At 40.3% G+C, this 12,770-nt stretch overlaps 2 protein-coding genes across 2 annotated transcripts; one reads left to right on the top strand and one right to left on the bottom strand.

The window, feature by feature from the left end:
* Positions 1–426: 426 nt before the first annotated feature.
* Positions 427–3,011, bottom strand: parapinopsina (parapinopsin a). The gene is made up of 5 exons (XM_034877687.1): positions 2,684–3,011; positions 1,441–1,531; positions 1,102–1,339; positions 770–1,012; positions 427–675 (listed from the first exon to the last, which is right to left on the bottom strand). Exons 1-5 carry the CDS (start codon positions 3,009–3,011, stop codon positions 535–537), a joined length of 1,041 nt encoding a protein of 346 aa, XP_034733578.1. The 3' UTR covers positions 427–534.
* Positions 3,012–4,268: 1,257 nt separating this feature from the next.
* Positions 4,269–12,539, top strand: ddx20 (DEAD (Asp-Glu-Ala-Asp) box polypeptide 20). The gene is made up of 11 exons (XM_034876383.1): positions 4,269–4,523; positions 7,383–7,477; positions 7,958–8,126; positions 8,224–8,338; positions 8,540–8,682; positions 9,252–9,390; positions 9,532–9,590; positions 9,891–9,973; positions 10,121–10,226; positions 10,945–11,046; positions 11,178–12,539. Exons 1-11 carry the CDS (start codon positions 4,325–4,327, stop codon positions 12,332–12,334), a joined length of 2,367 nt encoding a protein of 788 aa, XP_034732274.1. The 5' UTR covers positions 4,269–4,324; the 3' UTR covers positions 12,335–12,539.
* The last annotated feature ends 231 nt before the right edge of the window (positions 12,540–12,770 follow it).

Consider the following 12,770-nt stretch of genomic DNA (forward strand, 5'->3'; position numbering starts at 1 on the left):
GCTTGCTGCAAAACCTTATTTAAATGTTTTCTTATTTTGCTAATCAATTTTGGGATACATGTGTATCGAGTCAGAAGAACAAATGCTGACTTGTGCAAAAATAACCTTTTGAGATCTGTAAAATTGTAAAATAAGGGAAAGCCTACCAAGTGAGTTTGTATGTGTTTTCTTATAGCCTACACTATACCTATTTGTAAGCCTCTTAACCTAAGGAAAGATCTTTTAGTCTTTATTGGCACTCTGTTTTAAATAATATCCATAAACGGACTGAAAATTTAGTATTTAAGTGAAAGATGCATGGACACAAACCTTACTCAGTTCATGTGTATTATGACTGAATTAATAATAACCACAAACTATGAACACAAATGCCACTGCAAATGTCGGGGTGACTGCATACTTTTTGTATTACATTTACATTTCTTCAAGTTGCAAAATTAGTTTACTTGCAGTCCACAGCAGAGGGGGTTTGAAAGCATGGTAGTTCTGTCAGTGCTACCACAGGAGTGAGACCATAAGGATTCATGTTCACTTTTATTCTTTCAAAGATTCTTTAGTTGAGACTCTTTGGCTCTTGTTGAAAGAAGCCATCGTGCTATCTCCTTCAGTAATTTCTGAATCTGAGCTCCACGGGTTCCATCCACACAGGACAATGGGAATAGTGTATCCTCGAAACTGAAAATACATACCACAACAGACTGGTCAATAGTAGTCCAGGATTGTGATATACATTCCTGTGTGAATATAAAGGTGCATGATGGAGGATTACCTGTCTGTTCATGAAAATATATATGATGGGGTTGTAGACGGTGCTGCTTTTAGCCAGGTAGAGAGGTATGGTAGCAATGATGGGGTCAATATCTAAACTTGAGTCAATTATGACAGCCAGTGCCATGGAAGCATATGGCAGCCAGGTCACTAGGAAAGCCAACACCATCACCACTATCATGCGCGCCACCTGCACCTCCACACGATTTGTACTGCCAGCATCAGAAATCTGCAGTTTGGTAACCTAGGACACCAAAATACAAGCAAAAAGACTTTATAGTGATCTTAGTGCCAACTGCCAAAATACACATGCCCAACTTTTTCATTGCTTACCTGGTGGAGGGTCCACAAGAGTCGTGAATAAGACACAATGATGATGGAGAAGGGCACGGCAAAACAAAGTGAAAAGTATATGATGATGTAGGACATGTTCCCAACATCCCGGCTGTACCAGTTAGGAGCGCAGGAGGTCTTAACGCCCTCCAGCTCAAAACTTCCCCAACCAAACAGAGGTGGAGTGTTCCACACAAACGACCACAGCCAGGACAGCAGCACTCCAGCCACAGCGTGTCTGAGGACAACAGAGAGGCCGTGTCACATACTATTGGAGCAATAAAAGTGTTATGTTCAGGGTTCAGCTGCCAAGTGATATGTTGATGGTCATTACTATACCTGGTCTGGAACAGGACGGCACCCATGGGATAGCACACCACTATGTAGCGTTCAAGAGAAATTACTGCTACTGTGCACAGACCTGCAATACCTTAAAAATAAAGGTACGTGTAAGGACTGAATTTTTCTTTTTTGGGAAAAAATATCCTGCCACTTGGATTTGCATCAATTATTGACAATGCAAATTCAGTGGAGGGAATTCAGATTTACTTGCATTTGCACTATGCAAAAAGGTACAATGAGCACAATTGAGTATTTCAAGCCCTACATCAAATTCCAATTCCAGTATTTCCATTTTATGCAATTTGACAGTTCAGAAAAAAATATTGTACTTTTTCATCGGCTTCATTTATCTGAGAGCTATAATTACTCTTTACTTTTCTCATGAAGAATTTACCATGAGACAGACATGATAATCTTCCAAAATATGAAACGCTGTTAAAAATGTACTGGTTACAGATATTTTTTTCTTGTAATACCTTACATTAAAGCATTAGTTGTGGCTCCTTTTCACATTTCAAATGTCTTTCAGCATCCTACGAAAAACTTCGGGCCCCCTCCGAAAAGCTTTTAGTAGCTCATGTGGGATTCCCCATTTCACGGAGCCTACATAAACATTGTACCTTCTGAAATTGTGTTTAATGATACAATGATAACGTGTGAAATAAACGAAACAAAATGAGTTGTTAGCAGTTCCACCAAAGAGTGATGTCCTTTATGCTAAACTTCTTAGGTGACACGAATTAGTCCAAAAAGGCAAAATTATTAATTAGTTCACAAAAACAAAAAGGCAGAAATTAGACAAAAGTTAGACAAAAAATACAAATTTGTGTAATAGAAGTTTTTTCTTCTCCTTTTTTCAAACTCCATCAATCATCTCCCAAGATCCCCGAATTTATCTCGGGCCCTATAGGGGGGCCCAACACTTATAGGATGGGAACCACTGGATTAAACTATGTAGGAGTGTAAACTAGCTCTACCTTTACCAGCCACAAAATGCTACCGGTGCATTGATGCATCACTAACAATGTAATAATGTAATATGATAATTTACTAATTGTATATTTTTACTTCATTGTTACTTAACTCTACTAAAACTAAAAACGTTTTTACTTTGACTAAATCCACTGAGTATCCCTTCCCCTCTCTGCAAATTAGATCATACCAAGTTGTAAGTAACACTTTAATGTGAAAACTCCTCTTTCAGACAAAAAAACAAGTGTGCATGGATGTACTGACTCACCAAAAAAGGAAACAGCAAAGCCCTCTAACACACAGCCCACACGTCCCAGGCTAAAGTATCCCATGGCATTGGTTACTGTGGTGGGCAGACCTCCAAACACAGCACAGCCCAGATCACATATGGCCAAGTTCACCAGGGCATAGCTGAGTGGCTGCCTCAGCTTTTTGTGTCTTATTGTCACCACGATCACCAGGACGTTGAGGGTGATCCCCGCCACAGAGAACACACCCATGACAACGGCCAGTACTGTGTAGCCTTTCCGGGACATGAGCTCTGTGTTGACGGAGCTGTAGGATGATGAGGAGTTTCCATCATACAGGTGCTCCATCTTGGTCAGTGTAGATTAGATTAGGGCTCTGACTTGCTCCAGGTATAAAATTGAAGAAGTGCCAGCAGCCTGTCTACAAACCTAACTCAAAACAAATCCATCTCAAGTGCAGAATATCCACAGGTGAAATACAACAGTTTCACACTATACTAAAACACAAGAAATAAATATAACAAAAAAGTAAATTTAGTTATCCAACAATATCATCAACCAAGGAAGTCTTACTCTACAGGTGCTTCATGTTTTCTGCTCTGGTGCATTGCAAAAGAAGAGAGTGAGATGGGACTCTCCTAATAAGCCCAATAGGAGGAGGGAGGCCGTACACCATGGCATTTAATTCTAGAAACCCAAATCTGTAGATCTGGATTGTGGAGACAATTATTCAGTCTAATAACCTATAAGACGGCACTTTCCGTGATTGCTGGGTTTGCAGCTGTTTCTGAGTAATGAAGCAGTGATTCAGGAGCACAAGGTGGGTTTGTGATCAGAATATAAATGCATGCCTGCTGTCACGCATTTTTGTATTCCCTGAATTACTCAGTACACAGGGACTTAATATTAATTCTCTGCAGTATGTCACTTCTTTTGGATTAGCTAATCATGCCAGCCAAACAAACAGGATAGGGTAACTGTACATAGAACATCTCAGAATACCATTTCTGCACTTTTTTCCTTTCTTTATTTTCCTTTCTTTATATTATATTATATTATGTTATTGTTAGAAAAAAAATTCCCTTGTTTGCCTCAACAAACCTTTTGAAATTACAGTTTTTGGTTTTCTGAATAAAGGGTTCGGGAGTTGTAACTAACCACCCTGTCATTATTTAATAGAACATTTGTAGATCATCATAAGTCATTAATAGGAATTAGGGTTACTAGGTGGCGAGAAGTGTCTTCCCATTGACACATTTTATACTTAGCTCTTTAATAATTTAGATAACCCCCTTATTAGCCTTTTCTGGAGAAAGAAATGCACCAAGGTCCATGTATTAACAATTCAATATCTGACCAGACAATTTACCAGATAGAGTGTGAAGAATAATCACCCAGAGGGATTTTTACCAACCTGGCAACCAAACAGTTGTTTAACTTAACAAGCCAAACAATGTCACCTCTAAACCACAATTTTATCCTGTCTTTTTTTGGTCCAGAAGAAATAACAGAGCCAATTTTAGTCTTTCTCTGCAATTTTATTTAAAAAAAAAAACGGACAGTTAATTTATCCTCCCAGTCACGAGAGGGCAGTAAAGACAGCTGCAACGCGCATTAAAGCAGCTGAGTTAGACCGCCGGCGGTGATCAAGTCCAGTCAACATGGCTGCTGCCTTCGTGAAGAAAGCAGCCCACAATATAGAATCGCGAAAACGCACCGATGATGTGATCCTGTCGGAGGGAATCGACTTCAGCTCTCTGCTGCTGTCCCAGGCCGTGCTGGACGGACTGTCCTCCGCAGGCTTCCAAAAACCCTCCCCGATCCAGCTTAAGGCGATCCCGCTGGGCCGCTGCGGACTAGGTGGGTTCATGAAACTGCATGGGACGCTTCACATGCGTTAACCTTAACTGTTCCATAGTTTATGGATGCATATTTAACGGCAGAAACTCTACAGACTGACTGGATGCCCCCTCTGAGACTGCATGCTGCAGACTAAGTTAATGGAGATTTTTTATTGAACGGTAGCACCAATTCATACAAATTAAGCTCTTTGGAAAACTTAAGACAGTGTATTCACACTTTGGGATGAACCCACCAATGCCGTGTGTCAATCCCGGTGTAAATCGAGTGCAGATTGAGTTACGATGCACACGATGCTACTGAGAGACTTCAGTTATATCAGTAGAATAAAAATGGACATAGACTACTTAATGAAGTTTGTTCAATGCTGGCTACAAGTTAGCAATAAAACACAACAAAGGCTGTCAGGTGAATGGTATTTAGAGGTAACGTTAACAATCAAACAACCATAAGTAAAACGTTTTTGAAATGATGTCCATCTTCTGTTATTGTTTGTAATGACAATGGCTTATTTCATGGATTGCACAAATTTCATTATGACGTATGCCGTAAACGGTTTAAATCTGAGCATGCGCGACTGAAATCTGCACTCGACTCACATCGGGGAGTGACATCGTGCACTCCTGTTAGTCTTGACATGACACAATAATAACAGATTGCTTTTAGGTGACGTCACCCTACTACAGAGTGATCCTTCCCATTAGGCCTACTGAATAATTTAAACGTTAACGGTATTGCTAGGACGTTTTTTATCAGGCTGATAATGAGAGGACTGACAGTGCAGGCTTGTTTAGTCAAGAGCCAAGAAGGTTGACCGACTTGATCGATCGACAGTATCATTGGCAACTAACGTTCTTGTGATTCGTGACAAAACATTGGAGGATACATGCGCTATGCTGCCTCATGTGAGCAATATGAAACACTGTGTATTTAGTATTTAAGCAGAAATGCCAAAAATCTAGTTTGCTCTTCATTGATATAGTAGACTCAATAACTTTTAGTTTTGGACTGTTGCTCGGAGGAACCAAGCAATTTGATGTAGGGCTTGAAACTATCTATTTTCATTATTCATCATATTGATATTTAAGAGATATGTCTTGCCTGGAAAAACTGTCAAAAACAAAGATATTCATTTTAATATCTCATAGCTTATGACACCCAAAGTAAAAAAACAAAGAAAACTCGCATTTTAAAAACTGGAAGATTTGTTTAAAAAATGACAAAAAAATGTCTGATTGATTAATAGATTAATCAATTAATGTTTCGCAGAGCAAATCGTGTTGGAGCTTGTCAAACGTGAACATTTGCTGGTTGTCATATGTTCTATGTTAGAAACTGAACATCTTGGGGTTTTGGACTGTTAGCCAGACAAAATGAGCAGTTTAATGTAGACTAGCTATTAGTTTTTCATGATTCATTTTTTTTTTTTTAATCAATTATTTGATAATCCTTTTCTCTATAATAGATGCTTGGGAAATGGTTAGATGACCCATTTAATTGATTGATGATTAATCAACTAATTGTTTACGCTCAAATTTGATGACATCATGTTGTGCTTTAGGAAACCTTGATGGGCATTTTTCATTCAGTGGAAACAATTAAACCATCAATTAGTTGACAGAAAGGGGTTTTAGTAAATTGCTCGTTTAACTTTTTTTTTTTTCACCAAAAAGGCCAAACATTTTGTGGTTTCCGCTTGTTAAAGGTCCCATGACACTGTGCTCTCCGGATGCTTTCATTCAGACCTTAGTGGTCCCCTAATACCATATTTAAAGTCTCTTTCCCAAAATTCAGCCTTGGTGCAGAATCACAGCCACTACAACCAGTCCCACACTATTGAGGAAAAGGGGGTGGGCAAATTTTCTAGACGGACAAAGCAGAGACAGTGGAGGTAACCTTTCCAGAGTCCAGATCGGCCCTTCCGAGCTTTAATTTTCTCAAAGGCGGAGCTGAATACCCAGGGCTCTTTACACCTACCGCCATTTGGAAAGTGTTTCTAGCCGCTGGGGAAACTCAAATTAATGTTTAAAAAAAACCTCAGTTAAATTTTCATGCCATGAATCTTTTATCTTTTAGATAAAATATTGAAACAATTTGTTTCCGACGCCCCTGACTTTACACTTAATTTATGGGTTTAATCCAAGGTTGATATACCCATTTATGCCTCCAACCAAACACAATGGAGGCAAATTTTGTTTTTGCGCTCATAGCATTGAAAATTGACATTTAAGAAATGTAACAGCAACATTTAGTACCATTACAGAAATAGCGCCCCTGGTAGTCTGCATAATCCTCTCTCAGAGCACATTTTCTATTATCGGTATGAAGTATTTCCATTGACAACATTAATCCTGGCAAAATTTAAAGCAACACTGTCTGCCTGTCTTTTTTTAATCTGGGTGAACTGATGTTTTTTTTACTGTAAACTGCACCATGAAGGCTAACATGACAATAATTTTTGTGATCAAAATTGATCCATCTTGATTCTAAATTGTTCATCAGGAATAAATTTGAATCGTTTTACTTTCAGTAACCAACTAGATAAAATCATCAGTCCTCAATAGGAGATATACCTGTAGTTACTTTCCTCTGCAGAAATGCTCTCCCAGCTGTGTGCAGCTGTGGAGCAGAGAGCAGTTTATCAGTGTACTTGAAGTAAACACCTCTGATTGGTCATACAGATTAACTGGGAATAAGAAACACTTGATTTGATGCAGCAGGTTGGGCACTCTAGATGGCGAGTATCAATATTGCACACAATCAAGTTTAATTAACTGTGGAAGCCCAAATTGTGTTCGTGATTAGTCAGACTAATTTTGAAGCCTCTCATTGTCCATGCGTTTTTTTTTTTTTCTTCAGATTTGATTGTACAGGCCAAGTCTGGCACGGGGAAGACATGCGTGTTCTGCACCATTGCCCTAGAGTCTCTGATCCTGGAAAATCCTGCAACTCAGGTGAGTAGATTCACTCCAGTCGAGGTCAAGGTGATTGGTTGAATTTGGAGACGTGGGCTTTCCCCATTCTTTTAATCTTAGGGATGCATACACTTATGTAAATTATATTAAAAAAGTAATGATCAGTCTTCTAATGAATAAAAAAATTTGAAGGGAAAAAATCGTATTTGAAATTGACCTCTGCTCAATTTTTTCCAACAGATGGTCATGAGAAGTAATCACTTTAGTTTTCAGGGTCTTAATCTGATGAGTTTAAGCAGCTCAGTGTCAAAAGTGTAAGTGAAAAGAGAGCAATTATTGATAAAGCAGAGGCACAGGTGGTCTTATTGATGAACCGACTCCATTCAAGTACAATCTTATTAGCTGCAGGGTCTTGCCGATTGAGAGCTACGCCACGCATGCCTATCTGCTCCCAATCAAATGGAAGTGGTGGTTGACCTTTAAAGTTTCTCCACAAACAATCTTTTTTTCCTCCTGCAGGTCCTAGTCCTGGCTCCTACACGTGAGATAGCGGTGCAGATCCACTCAGTGGTAATGGCCATAGGCTGTGCCATGGAGGGCCTCGAGTGCCATGTTTTCATTGGGGGCAGGCCTGTGAGCCAGGACAAAACCCATCTGAAGAAGTGCCATGTAGCTGTGGGCTCACCCGGTAAAAGGCCGATGTAATAGAGAGGCATTACCTTTTTTATGTAAGCCTCATGCTGTCATTTGTGTTTTTGTAACTCTGCTCCTGGTTATGTACGCAGGTCGTATCAAGCAGCTTATTGAGCTGGGGATGTTATCCACCGCCAGCATCAGACTGTTTGTTCTGGATGAGGCAGACAAGCTGCTGGAGGAAGGCAGTTTCCAGGAACAGATTAAGTAAGATGGACAGAAACACCTATAATCATACACCTATTTAATTATATGATACAGCAGCAGGATGAGGATGTTATTCAACCAGAGTCCTTAGACTGGAGCCCTTCCTAACAACTATGTATGAATGTAAGATCATAAATTGCATGCTAATTTACAAAAATGCCCATGCTGAAATTCACCCGCCTCCTCCACTTGTTTCTTCAGCTGGATCTTTTCCTCTCTGCCTGTGAACAAACAGATGCTCGCACTCTCAGCCACCTACCCAGAATCCCTTGCTCAGCACCTTACCCGTTACATGAGAGAGCCTACTTTTGTCAGACTCAATCCCAGTGACATGGGCCTTAAAGGTAAAACACTGGTTAGCTGGGCTGCTATTATTGTTACCACAAAAAGCTGACAAAAACAACACCTAATCTAAAAGGTTACACTTTCAGGCAAATTACTTGGCCTATCGGCTATGCCTAGGTAACATTTTTGAACTGTACAGTGTCAGCAATTAACTGCTGTTCTGGCAAACAGACTCCCTATAACAAGACAAAATTGACAGTTGATAATGAAGCTTGTCATGTTTTAATGTTATTTCTACCTAAGTGGTGATTGACAGTAAGCAAAGAATGACAAAATGCCCGTCCTGAAAATACTTATCTCATTGACAGAATCAGTTTTGGGTTTTACTTAGAAGTTTAAAATCGACTTATTTTTTGGTGGAAAATGTTTTTTTTTGATTTTGTGTTTTTAAGAAAACAAGCTTTGCTTCTGACAGACACAGTGGCTTTATACACATTCCCCTACAAAAGCATTTTGATGACCTTATGATTTTTCCGTACCCTTCAAAAAACACGTATTATGCTTTTCAGTCAGTTATGCTTGAATTGATATTCTCCCATGGATGTTGATCTTGTGTGCCCCCTGCCAGGCCTGAAGCAGTACTACAAGCTGGTGCAGTCCGATCCTTTACCCCACAAGGTTTTTGAGGCAAAGGTGGCGCACTTGTTAGAGCTTTTCAGTAAAATTCCATTCAACCAGGCACTAGTGTTCTCCAACCTACACACAAGGTATTTTAGTGTTTACCCTTGTCTTCATAGGTGCTCTTAATTATCTTTTTATCATCAGCAAAAAACATGTATCTTATTCAGTATATCTGAAAATTGAATTTATGGTATATCTGACATTTTTTTTGTGGATTGCTCCCACAGGGCTCAGCACCTGGCAGACATCCTGTCCTCCAAAGGCCTACCTGCAGCTTGTATTTCAGGTGAGAGCACCTTTTGGAAAAGCCATGATGTTTGTGTGGAATGTAGTAATGACATGCTAAATCAACCTGTACTGATGATGATTTTGATAGTTGAGTGTTTTTGTCAGCGTGAAACTTGGCATAGGCCCATCCATGCATAGGACTCATTATTTTTGACATATTCATAGACTTAGCAGTTAATTGATTAAACGAAGAAGTAATTGCTTGCAAATGATCTTGAAGCATTCATCATTAAGAAGTGATTTGGACTGGTTTTCTCTTTTTTTGCTCTGATGTGACTGGGTATAATGATGTGTACAGGTGGTCTGAGTCAGGACCAGAGACTGGAGGCCATGTCAAAACTGAAGCAGTACCAGTGCAGGGTGCTCATCTCCACTGACCTGGTGAGACACACATTGTGCTGCTTTCACCCATCACTACATTCTTGTCTTTATGGATCTCTCAAAAGTGTTATGCAAGGCTATGGTTTTATTATCAGCTTCTGGTCTTTAATTCTGCTTGTTTTCTTTTGGTCCTTTCCTTCCCGTCAGACGTCCAGAGGTATAGATGCAGACAAAGTAAATTTGGTGATAAACCTTGACGTGCCACAGGACTGGGAGACCTATATGCACCGGATTGGACGCGCTGGCCGCTTTGGTTAGTCTCCAATATCATTTGAAATATACGCAAGTAGTGTTGTGATATCGGGCATTTACACATTTTGTGAGATGATCCAAGATGGTCCACATTTTGATGGAAGCAATCCAGATATGCACTTTTGACTCAAAATCCAAACTAAAATGGCTTAGACGTAATTTTTTCTTGCAGTTATAACAGAAGATACAAATGTTTTGTTTTGCTGAATTCATTCATGCTTATTCAGAGGTAATGTTTCAAAGAGCATGTGTTTTGAGTTTCAACTTTTTCTTTACATTTGACAATTTCAAATAAAGGCCAAACATATACCAACAGACCCAGTCGGTTGACGATCAGTATTCCAGCCCATGCAGATAATCAGTTTATATTGTGGTAGTTCTGGTATTTTCTGTATAAAATATGTTTCTCTAAATTAGACTTGATTTGCTTCCTGCTAATCTTCCTATTTGGAAGATCTTCCTATTTGGAAGATTAGCTCGGGTTTCTGGAGTATTATTAGCAAGTGTGACCGCCTCGCAAGGTCAGTGGTTTCCTAATCATCTGCATTTAATTATAATTATCTGGACTTAACTTGTTGTGTGTTGTCTTGGAAACGAAAGCCAATTCAATCTTTGTTTTGTATGTGTGTGTGTTTGTACCTGCCATCCCTGCACACAACTCACACAGCCTCTTCCTATAATTTGAATGGCTTTTCATCAGGATAGCATTTTGTTTGCAGGCACTCAGGGGCTGGCAGTGACCTACTGTTGCCATGGTGAGGAGGAGAACAAGATAATGGCCATCGCTCAAAAGTGCAGCCTAAGATTGTCTATGTTGCCATGTGAGTCCTACTAACATGTCTGTCACGATTTTTTAATGCAGCATGTGTAACTTTTTCTTCTTTTCGAAACAAATCCTTTGAGTTAATGGGATTGTAAAAAAATAATTCCAGTCTGTCTTCCGTCCTTCTAGCCACCATAGAGCCTGGGTTGATGGACGAGCAGTGTGACTGGGATGTCTGCACTGAGGCTTCCACTCCAGGCCCCTTACCCCAGTTCTCCTCCAGGACAGAGAAGAAGAAAAAGCAGCAACAGCATGCCAAGTCGGTCTCAGATCAATCTCTGGAGCACAGCAGTCCCAGGAAGCTAGAGAAGACCCATCAAACTCCCAGACTGGGAGCGCAAGATGAAGGCAATCCAAGAAGAGCTTCTCCTGCAAAAGCCACTCTCCCACCTGGTCCTCCACTGGCGGTGCCAACTCGAAAAGAGCTGCAAGACGCTCTGCCCAAGATCTCTCCTCTCAGCTCGTTCAAGAATTGTAGGTCAAGGTTTTTGGCCTTTGAGGAGGCTGAGCGGGACTACCACAGCTTCATTACCACAGGGTTGGGGAGACACGTGGAAGTGGTTAGGGAGTTTAGAGGTGGAGAGGACGGGGATCTGAACGGGCATAGAGAGTCTTTCACACTTAATGACGACGGAGGTCAAAGTTTAAAACAAGACAGAGAACGGTGGAAATCTAACATTTCACCTCCAAGGTCAGAGTCTGGTTCTTCAAACTCTCAATCTGACGAGGGCGATGAGACAAATCAGACCAGAGAACGTAAATACAGAGCAATCACTAAGCCTGAGACTGAAGCCAGAGAAACGCCCACTCTGTCCAAACCGAAAGCAGCGACCCCTAGATCCAGTGTTTGTACTTCTTCTGCACCCAAAACGCATCCCCAGCCAGCCTGTTCGTCAAGTGCGAGGGTTTTGTCTCAGCCCGAGAGCTATGATTCCATACCAATCATTCAATCGAGCGGGCATCCCAGTCAGACGGCTCCAGCACATACTGACAGAAATGAATCCAGAAAGACTCTGAAACAGAGCAAAAAGATTTCAGAGAAGATGAACAGAGAGCAAAAGAGGGAAAGGGATGAAGAAGAATATGATGATGATGATGATGATGATGAAGAGGAGTGGACTGCTGAAACTTACTGGAGAGCCAGCTACAGAGCCTGGAATGATTACTACGCCTCTATGTCTCCTTTTCAAGAGCAAAATTACCAAAGCTACTACGGTGTAGCCCAAAACTGGATGGCGGCTTACCGTATGAATGCCGTCTACATGGAAGAACTCCTGAAACACTGACACGTCTTTACTATTAATAAGGACGTCCAATCGTGCAGTTGTCTGAATGTCCCCTGCTAAAAAGCAATTGAGTACAAAAGTTTGCACTTCTAATCAAACATATTGCTCTTACATTTGGGTGTTTTTATTTTTCACTGAATTCATACCATAACCTGTATGCCCCTATTACCTTTCTAATAAAGTATGGAGCATTAACTTCAAAGCCCTCTTCTGTTATGGCTCTACTCATTCAGATGCTATTAAACTCTTGTTTTTTATATTATTGATACATTTTTATGTTAGAACTTTAGATTATATAGAGAATCCTCAACACAAGCCATTAATCAAAACTGATATTTAAAGAGGAAGGGGCACCAACTATGTAATCTCTATAGCAGGGCATCGCTAAGGTCAGACAACTCCACAAGCTCCTGATTACAGGCTAATCAACCACGAC

The sequence above is a fragment of the Etheostoma cragini genome, chromosome 7 (genome assembly GCF_013103735.1).
Source record: "Etheostoma cragini isolate CJK2018 chromosome 7, CSU_Ecrag_1.0, whole genome shotgun sequence".
Taxonomy (NCBI): Eukaryota; Metazoa; Chordata; class Actinopteri; order Perciformes; family Percidae; genus Etheostoma; species Etheostoma cragini.

Excerpts from the sequence above, each read along its gene's own strand:
- parapinopsina (XM_034877687.1), bottom strand. The coding sequence starts at position 3,011 with ATGGAGCACCTGTATGATGGAAACTCCTCATCATCCTACAGCTCCGTC. Across the intron at positions 1,532-2,683 it reads CTTTGCTGTTTCCTTTTTTG|GTATTGCAGGTCTGTGCACA; the intron begins GTGAGTCAGTAC and ends TTTATTTTTAAG. Across the intron at positions 1,340-1,440 it reads GCCGTCCTGTTCCAGACCAG|ACACGCTGTGGCTGGAGTGC; the intron begins GTATAGTAATGA and ends TGTTGTCCTCAG.
- ddx20 (XM_034876383.1), top strand. The coding sequence starts at position 4,325 with ATGGCTGCTGCCTTCGTGAAGAAAGCAGCCCACAATATAGAATCGCGA. Across the intron at positions 4,524-7,382 it reads GCTGGGCCGCTGCGGACTAG|ATTTGATTGTACAGGCCAAG; the intron begins GTGGGTTCATGA and ends TTTTTTCTTCAG. Across the intron at positions 9,391-9,531 it reads TTCTCCAACCTACACACAAG|GGCTCAGCACCTGGCAGACA; the intron begins GTATTTTAGTGT and ends TTGCTCCCACAG.